General features: G+C 38.4%; 1 protein-coding gene across 1 annotated transcript in view; it reads left to right on the top strand.

Annotated features, from left to right (window-relative positions):
• LOC150080097 (ectonucleotide pyrophosphatase/phosphodiesterase family member 5-like) overlaps positions 1-18,268 on the top strand; it is a 48,655-nt gene extending 30,387 nt beyond the window's left edge. Inside the window, exon 3 of the mRNA XM_090381669.1 lies at positions 17,945-18,268. Coding sequence (XP_090237795.1) covers positions 17,945-18,268 — 324 coding nt within the window. The remainder of the gene's footprint in view (positions 1-17,944) is intronic.
• Positions 18,269-20,073: the final 1,805 nt, after the last annotated feature.

Here is a 20,073-nt window from a genome sequence, read left to right as displayed (position 1 = left end):
ATGTGATATAAAAATATTTTATGTCGATTTTCTTTCTTTCTCCTTTCTTCGCTCAAGACCCTACATTGATGGCTAATGAACTAAAAAAAAAAAATTATTTAAAATTAAGATAAACGTAGGAATCCGAAAGAAAAGGCAAAAGCCAAAATTACGATTTAGAGAGAATAATTAAAAATGAAATAATGGTAAAAAAAGGAAAAAAAAGTTAAAAAAAAAAAATTACATAAATTTTAGTTTAAAATAAAATATAGAGTGAAATATCACAGAAATGAATTTAAATTAATTAATAGATTAGGCGGAAACAAAATGAAAAACCAGATTCGCCCATCGTGGCTAAAACAAAATTAAAATGCAAATATACCGGCGGTTACACAAGTTATGAAACCTCCAATTTGTATTTCATTTTTAATTTTATATTTATATTAAATTTATTATTAATTTGATTTAACATGTAATGCCTTAATAGCTGCTTTCAGGCAATCACTCCCCCACCCCTAACCTGCGCAATAAATTCAATAAATATTTTTGAGAAACACTCTCACAAGAAAATCAATAAAAAAGCCCTCACAAAACACACCCCTTTTCCATTCAATACACCCGGATTTAAATCAATTAAAAGCCTAAATTATTTAAACTGAGATTCTTCCAGACACGCCCATAAACACCTTTGATATAAATGACATCTTTGAATGCGCTGTAATCATTTATTTAACACTACGTCCATATTCAACTCTGTATTTTTCAATAGGCCCGCGATGATTATATTTGTCCCTTTCGAGTAATCGGGAACAAACCCTTTGAGCAACGATGGCAGAAATCCTTTGGTAAACTGAGTTTCAATTGAGGCACTGAAACACTAAATGAAGGATGAATCAATGAAACCTCCTGAAATTTAAGTACTAAGAAGTATTCTTTTTAAATTAAGAAATTCGATTAATTAAAGCAACAAATTAAATACGAGAACTGGATTCAGCATGAATAGCTACTCTGTAAAAATACTTACTTTGAATTATTTTTTTTATTCTTCCCATTTTTTATGTTCTTTTTGTTGCAGAATAGGTGTAGATTATCTTATCTTTGGAAACTTCGTTTCTTACTAACTGAAAACTATTCAATGTTATACGTCTTCAAATGAAATCAGTCCTATCTGGTTCCTTTGAACTGTGAGAGTGAGAAAGTGCGATTGTTGGCACAGATGAACAAAGCCAATGAACAAATTGAGGAATTGTTGTTAGCAAACCCTAAACAACAATTCAATTCATTTGGTCTGTCATCGTAATAGTAGGTTGAGTCATCCTTGCTGGAATAGGCGAAGAATCATGGTTGCTTTATCAAGCATATAAAAAAAAAAATAATAATAATAATCAAATAAGAACAACTGAAAACAAAATCATTGAGCAGTTTTCTGCATAAACATGTAGTGTTTGTCCTATTTGGGACAAAACAGCAGCATCCATAACCTTGATTTTAATACACAATATTATTCGATATACAGTACTAACAGAAATATGAAAGATTTACTGCCATTTCATTCTTCCTGCGAGTTTTTTTTTTTTTTTTTTTTTTGTGGAGGAATCCAGTGCCACTATGACAGATGTGTTAGTCAATTCGAATCAAACACTTTTGAATGTACTGTATGGCTAGTTATGAATAAATTAAAAAATAGCCACATGAAGACGAGGATGGCGATCTCCAAGTTGAAGTTAGAATTCCGTCGATCGCCTGAGATTAAAATCAACAGTGTACGACTTCCAATAGTAACTGACAACTGTTATCTTGCCTGGACTTGGATATTTTATATTCTCAACCTCATCTTCTACATGTCAATAAGAAATTTCAAAAATTCACTGGCTCTACATCCGAATCTTTACTGAAGTTCGGGACCCACTCATAAAACACTCTTTTTTTTTGGTATTACAATGCTATCTTTTTTCCGATGGGAACCTTCGCTGCTGGAGCTTGGTTCCTCAGGACAAGAATTGCCAGATTTTAAATTCAGCTTAATTCACTACAGCATACAATGCTTTTGGTTGTGTCAAGAGCTTGTCGTGCTGCCTCCACTGCAGCCTTGCAGGTACTTTCTGGAGCCCTTCCACTGGATTTGTTTTTGATTTACCGGGGCCTTAATTACCGCGTCAAGAGACAAATTCCCAGAAGACTTTTGCATTTTAAGTTAAACTTACAGGCCAACATTATGTATCAGAAACTTCGGTGTTGGAATGAACTTATCAACTTCTGGGAAACACATGCAGGATATCACCTCATCTGGACGTGGTATTAAATGTTCTTTTTTGCAGGAAGTGATATTCTTGCTGGACAAAAGGAAGACGAAGTGGTTTTCAATGGGTTTAAAGACTTTCTTTACTGTTTTTTACAGTGTACGGATCTTTGAGCTGAACCATTTTCGCTTTGGGCTTGCAAATACTGTATTTTAGCTTCACTTCTGCATTAGAGGTTCGACAGTAATGTGTTTACATTTGTTACAGGTGAAAAAATGGCTGAAAGAACGATCCATTACAACTGATAGCTGGCTAGGAAACAGCACGGACCTGAATCCTACTGTTGGTATAGTGTGGAATTTGTAGTTGCTAGAAAGAAACCAAAGACCCTTCATGAAGCTATAATTCGTGTTTGTATCCACGAACTATCAGTTGATTATCTTCGGAAATTGATCTTGTCAATGCCTCAACGGTGTGCTGCTGTCACCAAGGCCAGAGACGGTTCAACTAAATATTAGTTTGCACCTGGTGAACTTTTCATTTTGTTTTCCATTTAAAATGATAAACTTTATTGTTCAAGGTTTAGGCCAAAATGGATGTCAGATGAACTAATGAGGCATATGGCAGAGAAGAAAAATGCATGGGATACATACAAATTAACACATGACACAGAAGCCTATGATAGATACAAGTTGATATACAACCAAGTTACAAAGGAGGTTAGGCAGGCGAAGGCAGATTACGAGAAATCCTTGGCAAGGGATGCAAAGAAAAACAGCAAAGAGTTCTTTACTTATGTAAACTCTAGAAGGAAGGGGATGAATCAGATTGGTCCACTTGATATTGATGGGTCAAGTGTTGATGATCCTGCTCAGGTAGCTAACAAACTAAATGAATATTTTGCATTGACATTCACACATGAGGAGTTATTCAGCGAGGGGAATGCCAGAGGTGTATTCAACTCTAGCAGTAAGCTACAGAATCTTGAAATAACTGGGAGTAAAGTGGAGAAGAAACTGTTGAAGATAAACACAAGAAAGGCACCCTGGGTGGATGGGATCTATCCAGTTATATTAAAGGAGGCAGCAAAGGAAGTAAGCAAACCCTTAGCCATAATTATGAGAGCTTCCTTGGACTCAAGGGAGGTACCCATAGACTGGAAATGTGCAAATGTGACCCCAATTCACAAAGGAGGATCAAAGGCTGACACAAGTAATTATAGACCTGTGAGCTTAACTTCTGTTCCAGGAAAATTAATGGAGGCACTGGTTAAAGAAGCACTGCAGGATCATTTAGACAAGACTTCAGTTATAGCTCAGACACAGCATGGTTTTGTTAAGGGGAAGTCTTGCCTGACCAACTTGATTGGATACTATGATGCAGTCACAAAAGAACTGGATGCAGGGAATAACTTTGATATTATATACTTGGATCTTAGAAAGGCTTTTGATACTGTTGCACATGGAAGACTGCTACACAAATTGGAGCAGTGTGACATTGGAGGCAAATTGCTGCTATGGATAAAGGGGTGGCTGAGGGGGAGAAGACAGAGAATGGTAATCAATGGACACTGCTCATCGTGGACTGATGTTATTAGTGGAGTCCCTCAGGGCTCAGTGTTGGGTCCATTATTGTTTTCTGTATTTATAAATGATATTGATGATGGTATATCGGGCTTAATGTCCAAGTTTGCAGACGATACAAAGGTTGGCAGGGTTGTCAAGGACACTACTGACACTATGCTGCTGCAACAGGATCTGGAAAGGTTGAGCAGATGGGCTGAGAGGTGGCAAATGAAATTTAACATTGACAAATGTAAAGTACTACACATGGGAAACAGCAACCCCAGAGCAACGTATCAACTCTGTGGTACTACACTGACAGTGGTAGAGAATGAAAGGGACTTGGGGGTGGTTGTGCAGGCAGATATGAAGTTCTCTGAGCAGTGCAGACGGGCTGCAAGAGTAGCTCATGGAGTATTGTCAATGATATACAGGAATTTTTCCAGCAGGGATAAGGAGGTGATTATTCCATTGTATAAGGCGATGGTCAGGCCACACCTAGAGTACTGTATACAGGTCTGGAGGCCTCATTTCAAGAAGGATGTAGAGCTGCTGGAACGAGTACAGAGAAGGGCAACAAGATTAGTGAATGGAACAAAGGGGTACTCTTACGAAGAAAGGCTTAAGTTTTGCAAATTACAGTGTCTGGAGACTAGGCACCAGCGAGGTGGTCTGATAGAGGTGTATAAAGCCTTGAATGGTTTAAGGATGCTCAATGCTGATGGGACTCTTCCTCTAGCTCAGAAAAATCACCTGAGAGGGCATAAATTCAAATTGAGGAAAGACAGATGTAGGAATGACGTGCGGAAATTTGCCTTTGGCCAGCGGGTGGTTGGTTGGTGGAACAGACTTCCATCCCTTGTGGTGGAGGTTGATAGCCTAAATAAGTTTAAGGCTCAGCTGGACAGGTATTTTGAACGAACAGAGGGGTGAAGTGGAAGTAGTTTTTTTTTTTATTTTGGCTGATGCTGCATAAGCTTGCTTTCTTGCATCAAATGCCTCTACTAATGCTAATGCTAATGCTAATGAAGCAAACTCAGGGCTTCTGATAACATTTCGGCCATAATTGTCGTGTTTACGAAAACTGTTGTATAAAGGTTGAAAAATGCTCATTTTGGAATATTTTGAGAGCACCTGTCAAATATTACTTAGCTTTGCCTTAAGTATTAATAAATATCTTTTCTTTATTCTTGTTTTTATTTCTACAAATGCTAGTCATTAATGTAACATATCATAGCCAAAAAGGGTTAGAAATGTGAAATTCCTAGGTGATGCCCTTTCTTTGAACATCGTTGTAGATAGACGAAGCGCCAAGCTGCGAAGAAAAGTTATAGAGTAAAAGATCTGCAGATGTACTTAACAAGCAAAGGTCAATGCTGGAAAAAAGCCATTAGGTAGGATTGAATTTGAAAATGTCTGCAATTCTGCCCAAACATGATAGAAGGGAGTATATGATGAGAGCCTTGTCGATCAATTCAGCCCTAGAAAGATTGTGCAAGACTCAAGGGGTAGATTTTTCTCAGGCTGGTCTGTGCTTCTTAACAGGAGAGACTGCTGCTACAGATGTGGGATACTTAAATAGAGAGGATGCAAGAATATTTGCTGATGCTATCGAGGCAGATAAAGGAACCACTGGGTGGTAGTGATCACAATGTGCTGAAGTGGGATTTACTCAAGGAAGTAACTACCATCAGAGGTAAAGGGAAGGGTTTTTGCTTTCGTAAAGGCGACTATGATGGTCTGAGACAGTATTTAAATTCTATACAGTGGGACCAACTGATGATGTTACCAACAGCAAATTCAAAATGGGAAGCATTCAAGGAACTAATCTTGGAAGCTACCAGGCTTTACATACCAACCAAGAAATATTGTTCAAGGTTCAGGCCTAAATGGTTGTCAGATGAACTAATGAGACATATGGCAGAGAAGAAAAATGCATGGGATACATACAAATTAATGGGTGACATGGAAGCCTATGATAGATATAAGTTGGTCTGTAACCAAGTCACAAAGGAGATTAGGCAGACAAAGGCAGATTATGAGAAATCCTTGGCAAAGGATGCAAAGAAAAACAGAAAAGAGTTCTTTACCTAGTTAAACTCAAGAAGGAAAGGGATGAATCAGATTGGTCCACTGGATGTTGATGGTTCAACAGTTGAGGATCCAGCTCAGGTGGCTAACAATCTAAACTAGTATTTTGCATCTACATTCACACATGAGGAGTTATTCAGGAAGGGGAATGTCGTAGGTGAAGTAAACATTGGCAGTGAGCTAGATGATTTTCTAATAACTGAGAGGAAAGTGGAGGAGAAATTGTTGAGGATAAACATAAAAAAGGCACCCGGGGTGGATGGGATCTATCCAGTTATATTAAAGGAGGCAGCAAAGGAAGTAAGCAAACCCCTAGCCATAATTATGAGAGCTTCTTTGGACTCAGGGGAGGTACCCATAGACTGGAGATGTGCAAATGTAACCCCAATTCACAAAGGAGGATCAAAGGCTGACACAAGTAATTATAGACCTGTTAGTTTAAATTCTGTTCCAGGAAAATTAATGGAGGCACTGGTTAAAGAAGCACTGCAGGATCATCTGGACAAGAATTCAGTTATAGCTCAGACACAGCATGGTTTTGCTAAGGGCAGGTCTTGTCTGACCAATTTGATTGGATACTATGATGTAGTCACAAAAGAACTGGATGCAGGGAATAACTTTGATATTATATATTTGGATCTTAGAAAGGCTTTTGATACTGTTGCGCATGGAAGACTGCTGCACAAATTGGAGAAGTGTGGCATTGGAGGCAAATTGCTGCTATGGATAAAGCGATGGTTGAGTGGCAGAAGACAGAGAGTGGTAATCAATGGACACTGCTCAACGTGGACTAATGTTATTAGTGGAGTTCCTCAGGGTTCAGTGTTGGGTCCATTGTTGTTTTCTGTATTGATAAATGATATTGATGATGGTGTATCATGCTTAATGTCGAAGTTTGCAGACGATACAAAGGTAGGCAGGGTTGTCAAGGACACTACTGATACTATGCTGCTGCAACAGGATCTGGAAAGGTTGAGCAGATGGGCTGAGAGGTAGCAAATGAAGTTTAACATTGACAAATGTAAAGTACTACATATGGGAAACAGTAACCCCAGATCAACGTATCAACACTGTGGTACTACGCTGACAGTGGTAGAGAATGAAAAGGACCTGGGGGTAATTGTACAGGCAGATATGAAGTTCTCTGAGCAGTGCAGACGAGCTGCAAGAGTAGCTCATGGTGTCTTGTCAATGATATACAGGAATATTTCTAGCAGGGACAGGGATGTATTTTTTTCCCTTGTATAAGGCATTGGTCAGGCCACACCTTGAGTACTGTATACAGGTCTGGAGGCCTCATTTCAAGAAGGACACCTCTATCAGATCACCTCGCATCGGCGAGGTGATCTGATAGAGGTGTATAAGGCTTTGAATGGCTTGAGCATGCTCAATCCGATGGGATTCTTCCTCTTGCTCAGAATAATCACCTGAGAGGGCATAAATTCAAATTGAGGAAGGACGGATGTCGGATAGATGTGCGGAAATTTGCCTTTAGCCAGCGGGCAGTTGGTTTGTGGATGCTGCATAAGCTTGCTTTCTTGCATCAAATGCCTCTACTAATGCTAATGCTAATGCTAAGGATGTAGAGCTGCTGGAACGAGTACAGAGAAGGGCAACAAGATTAGTGAATGGAACAAAGGGTTGCTCTTACGAAGAAAGGGTTAAGTTTTGCAAATTACAGAGCCTGGAGACTAGGCAACGGCGAGGTGATCTGATAGAGGTGTATAAGGCTTTGAATGGCTTGAGCATGCTCAATCCGATGGGATTCTTCCTCTTGCTCAGAATAATCACCTGAGAGGGCATAAATTCAAATTGAGGAAGGACGGATGTCGGATAGATGTGCGGAAATTTGCCTTTAGCCAGTGGGCAGTTGGTTTGTGGAATAGACTCCCATCGCTTGTTGTTGAAGTTGATAGCCTAAACAAATTTAAGGCTCAGCTGGACAGGTATTTCGAACGAACGGAGGGGTGAAATGGGAGTAGTGGTTGGTTTTTTTTTTTTTTTTTTTTTCTTTTGGTTGATGCTGAATAAGCTTGCTTTCTTGCATCATATGCCTCTACTAATGCTAATGGCTAATGCTAATGCTAATTTGTCAGTGTTAGGTAGGTCGGAAAACTGCTAGCTTGGTGGGATACACGGACTAATAGATTAACAGTAGCCGCTTGCAGAGGTGAAAATGATTCTTGCAATGCTTCTATGGGAATGAGCACTAGCCTGGAAAATAAGATGCAGGTTAATTCAGAGACTGCTGGGAGTCATTGCAGTACAAATAAACACATGGGTTATATCAATGTAGCTAAGAATAGGAACAGGTGCATATATAATTGCGTATACACAAAACATCAAAGGCAGTATTGTTGAGACATCAGAGACGGGATCACACAGATATAAGGAATGCAGAACTGAAATTTGGGGAGTACAATGTGTACAAGACGGATAGACATGATAGGAAGGGAGATGGGGTTATGCTATTAGTTAAGAAACACATAAAATCCAAGGAAGTGCTGCCAGTCGACATCGCTGGACAGAACAGTCTGGAGTCGGTTTGGTGTGACATAGGCACTGGGGGTTCAAAATTAAGAGTAGGAATGTGTTATAGGCCTAATGACTCTGATAAGTATAATAAAAAACTGTACAGGGAAATAGAGTGGGCCAGTAAATCAGAGTGTCTTATAATAGAAGATTTTAATTTCCCAGTTATTGACTGGTATTTGTGGGTTGGTCATTCACACACCAAGGCTTGTGTGGATTTAATGGATGATTGTTTTCTACGTCAGCATGTTCAGGAGGCAACTAGAGGGAGTAATACTCTTGATCTGATTATCAGTAGTGATTCTTCATGCATTAAGCGGGATTTAATCAAAGAACTAACTACCATCATAGGTAATGGGACAGGTTTTTGCTTTCGTAAAGGCAACTACAGAGGTGTGAAACAGTATTTAAATCCTATACTGTGGGACCAACTGATGATTTTACCAACAACAAACTCAAAATAGGAGGCATTCAAAGAATTAACTTTGGAAGCTACTAGGTTTTGCATACCAACTAAGAAATACTGTTCAAGGTTTAGGCTTAAATGGAGGTTCGGCAGGCGAAGGCAGATTACGAGAAATCCTTGGCAAAAGTTGCTAAGAAAAACAGCAAGGATTTCTTTACTTATATAAACTCTAAAAGGAAGGGGGGATTGCTTCTACAGGGATGGGATACACTTAAATAGAAAGGGTGCAAGAATATTTGCTGATGCTATCGAGGCAGTGTTAGGTGGGTCGGAAAACTGCTAGCTTGGGGGGATACAAAGACAAATAGATTAACAGTAGCCACTGGCAGAGGTGAAAGAGGTTCTTGCACTAAATGGAATGAGCAGAAGCCTGAAAAACAAGATTCAGGATATTTCAGAAACTGCTGGGAGTCATTGCGGTACAAGTAAACACATGGGTTGTGTTAGGGTAGCTAAGAATAGAAATAGGTGCATGTATACTTGCGTGTACACCAATGCTAGGAGTTTAGTAAATAAATTTGATGAATTTGAGGTATGCTCGAAACATCAAAGGCAGATATTGTTGGGATATCAGAGACTTGGTGTCACACAGATATAAGGAATGCAGAACTGGAATTTGGGGAGTACAACGTCTACAGAAAAGATAGACTGGATAGGAAGGGAGGAGGGGTTATGCTATTAGTTAAGAAATACATAAAATCCAAGGAAGTGAAGCCAGTAGACATCGCTGGACAGTGCAGTGTCGAGTCAGTCTGGTGTGACATAAGCATTGGGAGATCAAAATTGAGAGTAGGAGTGTGCTATAGGCCTAATGACTCTGATGAGTATAATAAGGAACTGTACAGGGAAATAGAGTGGGCCAGTAAATCAGAGAGTCTTATAATGGGAGATTTTAATTTCCCAGATATTGACTGGAATTTGTGGGCTTGTCACTCACACACTAGCAAGGCTTTTGTGGATTTATTGGATGATTGTTTTCTACATCAGCATGTTCGGGAGGCAACTAGAGGGAGGAATACTCTTGATTTGATTATCAGCAGTGATTCTTCATGCATTAAGAATCTGCAGATAAATGAACCACTAGGTGGCAGTGATCACAGTGTGCTGAAGTGGGATTTACTCAAAGAGGTAACTACCATTAGGGGTAAAGGGAAGGGTTATTGCTTCCGTAAAAGCGACTACGATGGACTGAGACAGTATTTAAATTCTATACAGTGGGACCAACTGATGATGTTACCAACAGTAAATGCAAAATGGGAAGCATTCAAAGAACTTATCTTGGAAGCTACTAGACTTTACATACCAACGAAGAAATATTGTTCAAGGTTTAGGCCTAAATGGATGTCAGATGAACTGATGAGGCATATGGCAGAGAAGAAACATGCATGGGATACATACAAATTAACACATGACACAGAAGCCTATGATAGATACAAGTTGATCTGTAACCAAGTTACAAAGGAGGTTGGGCAGGCGAAGGCAGATTATGAGAAATCTTTGGCAAGGGATGCAAATAAAAACAGCAAAGAGTTCTTTACTTATGTAAACTCTAGAAGGAAGGGGATGAATCAGATTGGTCCACTTGATATCGATGGGTCAACTGTTGATGATCCTGCTCAGGTAGCTAACAAACTAAATGAATATTTTGCATCGACATTCACTCATGAGGAGTTATTTAGCGAGGGGGAAGCCAGAGGTGTATTCAACTCTAGTAGTAAGCTAGAGAATCTTGTAATAACTGAGAGTAAAGTGGAGGAGAAATTGTTGAAGATATACACAAGAAAGGCACCTGGGGTGGATGGGATCTATCCAGTTATATTAAAGGAGGCAGCAAAGGAAGTAAGCAAACCCTTAGCCATAATTATGAGAGCTTCCTTGGACTCAGGGGAGGTACCCATAGACTGGAGATGTGCAAATGTGACCCCAATTCACAAAGGAGGATCAAAAGCTGAGACAAGCAATTATAGACCTGTGAGTTTAACTTCTGTTCCAGGAAAATTAATGGAGGCACTAGTTAAAGAAGCACTGCAGGATCATTTAGACAAGACTTCAGTTATAGCTCGGACACAGCATGGTTTTGTTAAGGGGAAGTCTTGCCTGACCAATTTGATTGGATACTATGATGCAGTCAAAAAGGAACTGGATGCAGGGAATAACTTTGATATTATATACTTGGATCTTAGAAAGGCTTTTGATACTGTTGCACATGGAAGACTGCTGCACAAATTGGAGCAGTGTAACATTGGAGGCAAATTGCTGCTGTGGGTAAAGGGGTGGCTGAGGGGGAGAAGACAGAGAGTGGTAATCAATGGACACTGCTCGTCGTGGACTAATGTTATTAGTGGAGTCCCTCAGGGCTCAGTGTTGGGTCCATTATTGTTTTCTGTATTCATAAATGATATTGATGATGGTATATCAAGCTTAATGTCGAAGTTTGCAGACGATACAAAGGTAGGCAGGGTTGTCAAGGACACTACTGACACTATGCTGCTGCAACAGGATCTGGAAAGGTTGAGCAGATGGGCTGAGAGGTGGCAAATGAAGTTTAACATTGACAAATGTAAAGTACTACACATGGGAAACAGAACCCCAGAGCAACGTATCAACTCTGTGGTATTCCACTGACAGTGGTAGAGAATGAAAGCGACCTGGGGGTGGTTGTGCAGGCAGATATGAAGTTCTCTGAGCAGTGCAGACGGGCTGCAAGAGTAGCTCATGGTGTATTGTCAATGATATATAGGAATTTTTCTAGCAGGGATAAGGAGGTGATTATTCCCTTGTATAAGGCAATGGTCAGGCCACACCTAGAGTACTGTATACAGGCCTGGACGCCTCATTTCAAGAAGGATGTAGAGCTGCTGGAACGAGTACAGAGAAGGGCAACAAGATTAGTGAATGGAACAAAGGGTTGCTCTTACGAAGAAAGGCTTAAGATTTGCAAATTGCAGTGTCTGGAGACTAGGCACCAGCGAGGTGATCTGATAGAGGTGTATAAAGCATTGAATGGTTTGAGCATGCTGAATGCTGATGGGATTCTTCCTCTCGCTCAGAATAATCACCTGAGAGGGCATAAATTCAAATTGAGGAAAGACAGATGTAGGATAGATGTGCGGAAATTTGCCTTTAGCCAGCGAGTGGTTGGTTGGTGGAACAGACTTCCATCCCTTGTCGTGGAAGTTGATAGCCTAAATAAGTTTAAGGCTCAGCTGGACAGGTATTTTGAACGAACAGAGGGGTGAAGTGGGAGTGGTTTTTTTTTTTTTTTTTTTGGCTGATGCTGCATAAGCTTGCTTTCTTGCATCAAATGACTCTACTAATGCTAATGCTAATGCTAAAGGGGATGAATCTGATTGGTCCACTTGACATGGATGGTTCGACTGTTGATGCTCCTGCTCAGATAGCAAACAAACTGAATGAGTATTTTGCATCTACATTCACACGTGAGGAATTATTAAGGTTTGAAAATGGCAGGTTATCAAATTGTAGCAGGATACTTAATGAATTTGTAATAACTGAGAGCAAAGTGGAAGAGAAACTGATGAAGTTAAACGTAAGAAAAGCACCTGGGGTGGATGGGATCTATCCAGTTATATTAAAGGAGGCGGCAAAGCAACTAAGCAAACCATTAACCATAATTATGAGAGCATCCTTGGACTCAGGGGAGGTTCCCACGGACTGGAAATGTGCAAATGTATCCCCAATTCACAAAGGGGGATCGAAGGGTGACACGAGTAATTACAGACCAGTCAGTTTAACTTCTGTTCCGGGTAAAATAATGGAGTCGCTGGTTAAAGATGCATTGCAGGATCATCTAAACAAGACTGCAGCAATAATTCAGACACAGCATGGGTTTGCTAAGGGAAAGTCTTGTCTGACAAATTTGATAGGATATTATGATGTGGTTACAAAGGAACTGGATGCAAAAAATAATTTTGATATCATATATTTGGATTTCAGAAAAGCTTTTGACACTGTTGCGCATGGAAGACTATTGTACAAATTGGAGCAGAATGGTATTAAGGGTAAGTTGCTACAATGGATAAAAGGATGGTTAAGTGGGAGAAGACAGAGGGTGGTAATCAATGTGTGCTGCTCTTCTTGGACTAATGTTATTAGGGGAATCCCACAGGGTTCGGCGTTGGGTCCACTGTTGTTTTGTATATTTATGAATGATATTGATGAAGGTATATCAGGTTTAATGTCGAAGTTTGCAGATGATACAAAGGTTGGCAGGATTGTTAATGACAGTAATGGCAGTGTGCTACTGCAACAGGATCTAGATAATTTGGGCAGATGGGCTAAGAAGTGGCAACTGAAGTTTAACCTTGACAAATGCAAAGTACTGCATATGGGTAGAAGTAACCCCAGAGAAACGTACCTACTGTGTGGTACTACACTTAAGGTGGTAGAAAATGAAAAAGACCTGGGAGTAATTGTGCAGGCAGACATGAAGTTTTCTGAGCAATGCAGACAGGCTGCCAGGGCAGGTCATGGGGTTTTGTCAATGATATATAGGAATTTTGTTAGCAGGGAAAAGGAGGTGATTATCCCTCTGTATAAGGCAATGGTCAGGCCAAGCCTTGAGTACTGTGTACAGATCTGGAGACCTCATTTTAGGATGTAGATTTACTTGAGCGTGTACAGAGAAGGGCAACAAGATTGGTGAGGGGAATGAAGGGATCCTCTTATCAAGAGAGGCTTAAGTTCTGCAAATTGCAGTGGCTGGAGACTAGGCACCTGCGCGGAGATCTGATTGAGGTGTATAAGGCCTTGAATGGGTTCAGCACGCTGAATTCTGATGAGATCCTTCCACTTGTTCAGATTACAAACCTAAGGGGGCATAAATTCAAATTAAGAAAGGACAGATGTAGAATAGATGTGTGGAAATTTGCCTTTAGCCAGTGGGTGGTTAATTTCTGGAACAAACTTCCATATGTCGTTGTGGAAGTTGATAGGTTGAATAAATTTAAGGGGAACTGGACAGGCATTTGGAGGGAATGGAGTGATTTTTTTTTTTGGCTGATGTTGCATAAGCTCATACATTTGCTTTCTTGCATCACATGCCATTACTACTACTACTAACTCTGTGGTACTATGCTGAGTGGTAGAGAACGAAAAGGACATGGGGTAATTGTGCGGGCAGATATGAAGTTTTCTAAGCAGTGCAAATGGTCTGCAAGAGTAGCTCATGGTGTCTTGTCAATGATATACAGGAATTTGTTTAGCAGGGATAAGGATGTGATTATCCCTTTGTATAAGGTAATTGTCAGGCCACACCTTGAGTACTGTATACAGGTCTGGAGGCCTCATTTTAAGAACGTAGAACTGTTGGAACGAGTACAAAGGGCAACAAGATTAGTGAATGGAAGAAAGGGTTGCTCTAAGATGAAAGGCTAAGTTTTGCAATTTGCAGTGCCTGGAAACTAGGCACCTGTGAGGTGATCTGATTGAGGTGTATAAAGCCTTGAATTGTTTGAGCATGTTCAGTGCTAATGGAATTCTTCCTCTTGCTCAGAATAATCACCTGAGAGGGCATAAATTCAAATTGAGGAAAGATAGTTGTAGGATAGATGTGCGGAAGTTTGCCTTTAGCCAGCAGGTAGTTGGTTGGTGGAAGAGACTTCCATCCTTTGTTGTAGAAGTTGATAGCCTAAATAGATTTAAGGCTGAGCTGGACAGGTATTTGGATCGAACAGAGGGGTGAAATCGGAGCTTTTTTTTTTTTTGGCTGATGCTGCATTAGCTTGCTTTCTTGCATCATCTGCCTCTAATGCTAAAAATGTTAACATGTGTATTTTTCAGAATTGGCCTCTAAAGGAGTGGAAAACGATTTGATGCAGTGATGAATACTGTCATATGCTTTTTGCATGAATGAATTTGGATGTACCACCAACCCAGAGAACATTATTAAAATATTTGCACTGTCCCAATTGCAAAACATGGTGGTGGTCTTATGTTTGGGCCTACCTTTTATAGAATGCTGGATGACCAATGGTTTCTCAGAATGGTACTTCACAGAAAAAACAGTAAACCATATTGTGATGTTGTCCTTGTGGTAGCAGTGGATAAAATCACTTTCCTCGCCAAACCAGGTGGAAAAGGTTCAAATCCCTTCAATTGCACAAGGAACCTTTATGGACTTTTTCTACCCCATGGGTGAGTTAATTAGTCTCAAGTGAGGATGGAAAGTTTTTTTCATCAGGACACATTTTTCATCCAGCAAAACGGGTAAACTGACCACAGTGCACATACAATTACACACATACTCTAACACATGTGCATGGATGAGGTTCTCAAGTAATCCTAATATCAAAAAGACATTGGATACTATGATGTGGTTACAAAGGAACTGGATGAAAAAAATAATTTTCATATCATATATTTGGATTTCAGGAAAGCTTTGACAGTGTTGAGCATGGAAGACTACTGTACAAATTGGAACTGTATGGTATTAAGGGCAATGGTTAAAAGGGTGGTTGAGTGGGAGAAGACAGAATGGTAATCAATGGATGCTGCTCTTCATGGACTAATGTTATTAGTGGAGTCCCTCAGGGTTCGGTGTTGGGCCCAGTGCTGTTTTGTTTATTTATTAATGATACTGATGAAGGTATATCAGACGTAATGTCCAAGTTTGCAGATGATACAAAGGTTAGCAGCATTGTTAATGACAATAATGGCAGTGCTACTGCAACAGGATCTAGAAAATTTGGGCAGATGGGCTGAGAAGTGAAAACTGAAGTATAACATTGACAAATGCAAAGTACTGCATATGGGTAAAAGTAATTCCAGAGAAATGTACCAATGGTGTGATACTACACTTAGGGTTGAAGAAAATAAAAAAGACACGGAAGTAATTGTGCAGTCAGATATGAAATTTTCTGAGTAGTGCAGACAGGCTGCCAGAACAGGTCTAGTGTGTTGTCAATGATATACAGGAATTTTGCTAGTAGGGAAAAGGTGATTATCCCTTTGTATAAGGCAATGGTCAGGACACACCTTGAGTACTGCATACAGGTCTGGAGGCCTAATTTTAGGAAGGATTTAGAGTTGCTTGAGTAAGTACAGAGAAGGGCAAAAAGATTGGTGAGGGGAATGAAAGGGTGGTCTTACCAAGAAAGGCTTAAGTTCTGCAAATTGCAGCATCTGGAGACTAGGCACCTACGAGGTGATCTGACTTAGGTATATAAGGCCTTGAATGAGTTGACCAGGCTCAATGCTGATGGAATACTTCCACTTGCTCAGATTAAGAACCTGAGGGGGGCATAGATTCAAATTGAGGAAAGACAGTAGTAGGATAGATGTGTGGAAGTTTGCCTTTAGCCAGCGGGTAGTTGATTGCTGGAACAGACTTCCATCTGTTGTTGTGGAAGTTGATATAGCTTAAATAAATTTAAGGAGAAACTGGACAAACGTTTAGAGGGAATGGATGTGTGAAACAGATTTTTTTTTTTTTTTGGGCTGATTACATAAGCGCTTGCTTTCTTAAATCACATGTCTCAATTACTATTACTACATTTGTTGACTAAAGCCTCAGAGTATGAAGAAGTCTACTTATGCATGGGTTAATGTGCATACACACACACACACACATTTATATTACCAAGGTAGTTTTAATGCATTTTAATTATATTTCATATTGTGAATACCTTCACGAGTTTCCTTGGTATTGCACTTCCTTGAATAAGTAACTCACCTATGGAGAAGACTATCGTTACTTATTCTTGGTGGATACCACCATCCAGTATCCACCGAAAATAAGTAACAATAGTCTCTTCTCCATAGGTGAAGCGTTATTTATTCAAGCAAGTGCAATACCATCACAACTCGTGAAAGTATTTGCAATATGAGATATAATTAAAACGATGCATTAAAACTACCTTGGTAGTATAAATGACATGTGCGCATTAACCCATGCATAAGTGAACTCCTTCGTAATCCTAATATGATAATTGTTTTAATATTGTGATATTCTAGATAATGTTATCCACTCTTCATCCAACTCTGATGAACTTTTGTGGTGTACACCTTCGTTTTTCAAGATAGGTTGGAGTTGCAGAAACAGATTTGGAACAATGGTGTGGTGACTATAGCAAAATTAGGCTATTCCAATGACTATGAAATAGCAATAAATGAAAAACAGCAATCTTATGGAGAGAGCAATTATCTATTACATTTAGAGCTAAATAAAAACTACATATTGCTGTTCTGGTCATATCATTAATTCCGTTTATTTACGTTGGCAATTCCTACCTTTTTTAATAACAAGCTTTAAGATTTCGTTTGGCAAAATCACAAGACACTTCATAATCAAGGTGAATGCTGGCCAAAATGATAATTTTAATTTCAGCACCAGACAGACAAACAAGAAACAAAAATGTTGGCTGAAAGGGGATAATAAGAGAAATTCCTTTAATATAAAATAAGGAAGAAAATTGATATAGGGGAAACAGAGCATATTTCTAGAAATATACAGGAGATTTGCTACATGGGAATCCCTTTTCTTAAAGGAAACTAACTGTAATTATGTTCACTGACAGAAAAAAAAATAGACTATTTGTTCTTCAATGAGCTGGAAATGAATGGCAAAATAACTTTCAATTTTGATAGAAACAACATTAAGAAAGGAAAAAACTTACATATGTTAAAGTGTACCTCTGATATTTATGACACAGACTTAAAAAATTTAGCATACAGAAAAACAAAACATTTTATCCACACAATCTTTTGTACATTTACCAAGCTGTTCTAAAATTAGCTTACATATTTTAGCAGGGTAAATTATATGAAGCTGTATAGTATATCCAGAGGTGAAGGGGTGCACTGCACCAAGGCGGCAATGTTCAAGAGGCACCTGAAAACCTGAAACTACAGATATGAAGAAAATTTTAAAGGGGGGGGCAGCAGATTTCAATTGGCACCCAGGCACCATATACCCTAGGAACACCCCTGAGTATATCATGAACATTTAATAATAACTTTAAATATCACTTAATAATTTATGAAATTCCTGATAATTAATTAGTTAAATCAATTTCCGCAAATGCAGTCATGTATGTTATTTTTTCTTTTTGCAGAACAAGAAAAGTTCTCCCCGACCAGGTACTATTGGAGCTCATGGGTTTGACAATGATCTCATATCTATGAATCCTATTTTCCTTGCACACGGCCCAGATTTTAAAAAAAATTACACAATGAAAGAATTTGATATTGTACATATCTATTCCCTGCTATGCCACTTACTGGGAATACAACCTGCACCTAACAATGGTAGTTTAACAGCTGTTAAGGACATGTTAAATTTGAATACCACACGCAATAAAGCCCCTAGATTCAAAACTGCTTCTACAGTTGCTGTCTTAATTAAATTTTTTTTTATTATTTACTACACAGCTTTATGAACTACAGATAATATTTAAATAAGAAAGGAATAAGTGTGTGTTATATACTTTTTTATAAGCTATCGCTCATCTTAATGATTTCAGTATACACATTATTTTTCTAAGTTTATGTATGTTAACCCCTAGCCTACGGATGTTACAGGTAATACGGCTTGCCATGTATAGGTGTTTAAAATGTGCATTAAATATTATCGCTAAACTGCAATAAATTTTAAAAGAAATAATTGTTTTAACCTTCTGAAGATATCACTCAGGTAATTACCATATCTTATGCCTCACAAGATAGTGTACATATATGGAGGAAAGTACAAATGGGAAAATTCAGTATAAGTTTAGGATAAACTTGTACTGCAGCGATATTTTAAAATGAAAGGTGATATTCCAAAATTTAAAGCACTTAATGCTTCTGTGTGTTGTTAAAACCTTAAAGACAGTTCATGTTAACGGTAACAATATATTAACAAAAAAAAAAACCCAGCAATTCTCAGATTGATAGCATGACCTTGCTAAAATTAAGTGCAAATAAATAAGTGAACTACAGAATCACTATAAAAATGAAACCAAACATAAAAATAAAAACAGAAACAAACTGAACTATATACCTCTATCTAAATAAATTCATTACCAAAAAAGTTCTATATCTTTTATATAACTAAAACAAAATATGATACAATAGCACATCCCAATAAAACTCTGCAGGACATCAGAATTTGGAACATCTGATCACCTTGAGCTAGAAGGCATACTTCTGAACTCACTGAATATTATGATTTCTCTTGATCAGTATATTCAGATGCCTCATTCATAATTACTGTAACTTTAGAAGTATTTAATCCAAGAAGAAACTTTAGTCTTCAAACTTTTTCAAGTTATTTCTTAAGACAGATTTGCAATAGATTTGCAATAAACTTACATTAATGGCACAGTAATAATCACAACAGTCAATGACAATAGCACCCAAATATCAGAATTGAAGTTAACATAGAATAATTCTGTTTCTATCATTACAGGTATTATTGCCTTCCACTATATCTACTTTTCTCATTCTCTTTTTTCTCTCTCAATGGGTGGGAGGTGATTCCGATAAGGAAAACTTAACAGCATTTCTAAAAATATTGTATGCCAACACTTTGCATATACACATTTCACTGTAATAAAAGGGGATTGCAAATTTCTCTGTGCACCAGTAATAACAAAATTGAGTTGGTGAATGTCTTTGTAAACAAAATAAGACATATACATGCTTGTCTAAAAATATGTGGGGATTATCTTCAAATCTTGATTAAGATGTTGTAACCTTAGGTAAATATGTGTGTTAGATATACGGGTATTTCTGTTATTACAAAGAAATAAATCTGTGTCATTAAACATCACAACAATAAGAAAATATGTAACTTTACTGGGTAACAATTTTATTTTACAGATAAAAGCAGAAAATATAATACAGATGTACAAACATAAGCACTGTTTTCAGACAAAATAATACAATGGAAGCTGTAATGTAGCTTACATTTTTTAGCTACTTAGCACCCTCTGACATTACGTAGTTTTGTAGTGTGTCCTTGACTCGTTTAAAAATACAGTGAAAAATAATATATTTATACAACTAGGATGTGTATGTAGGTGTGTGAGAGACTGCTTTTTATATGCTTGATGTAAAAAAAAGTTAGGCAATCTATAGTTCAATCAATTTTAGTCAAATTTCAGCAATCTATAGTTCAAACAAAAACACACTGAACTATACATACACTTACTATCCAAATCAATTCTTGGAGTTTTTAACTGTGGCTTAAATGTACTACATT

The sequence above is a fragment of the Mastigoproctus giganteus genome, chromosome 9 (genome assembly GCF_048544385.1).
Source record: "Mastigoproctus giganteus isolate SK-2022 chromosome 9, ASM4854438v1, whole genome shotgun sequence".
NCBI lineage: Eukaryota > Metazoa > Arthropoda > Arachnida > Uropygi > Thelyphonidae > Mastigoproctus > Mastigoproctus giganteus.
The sequence above is the reverse complement of the archived record's forward strand: the minus strand, read 5'-3'. Positions and strand labels throughout refer to the sequence as shown.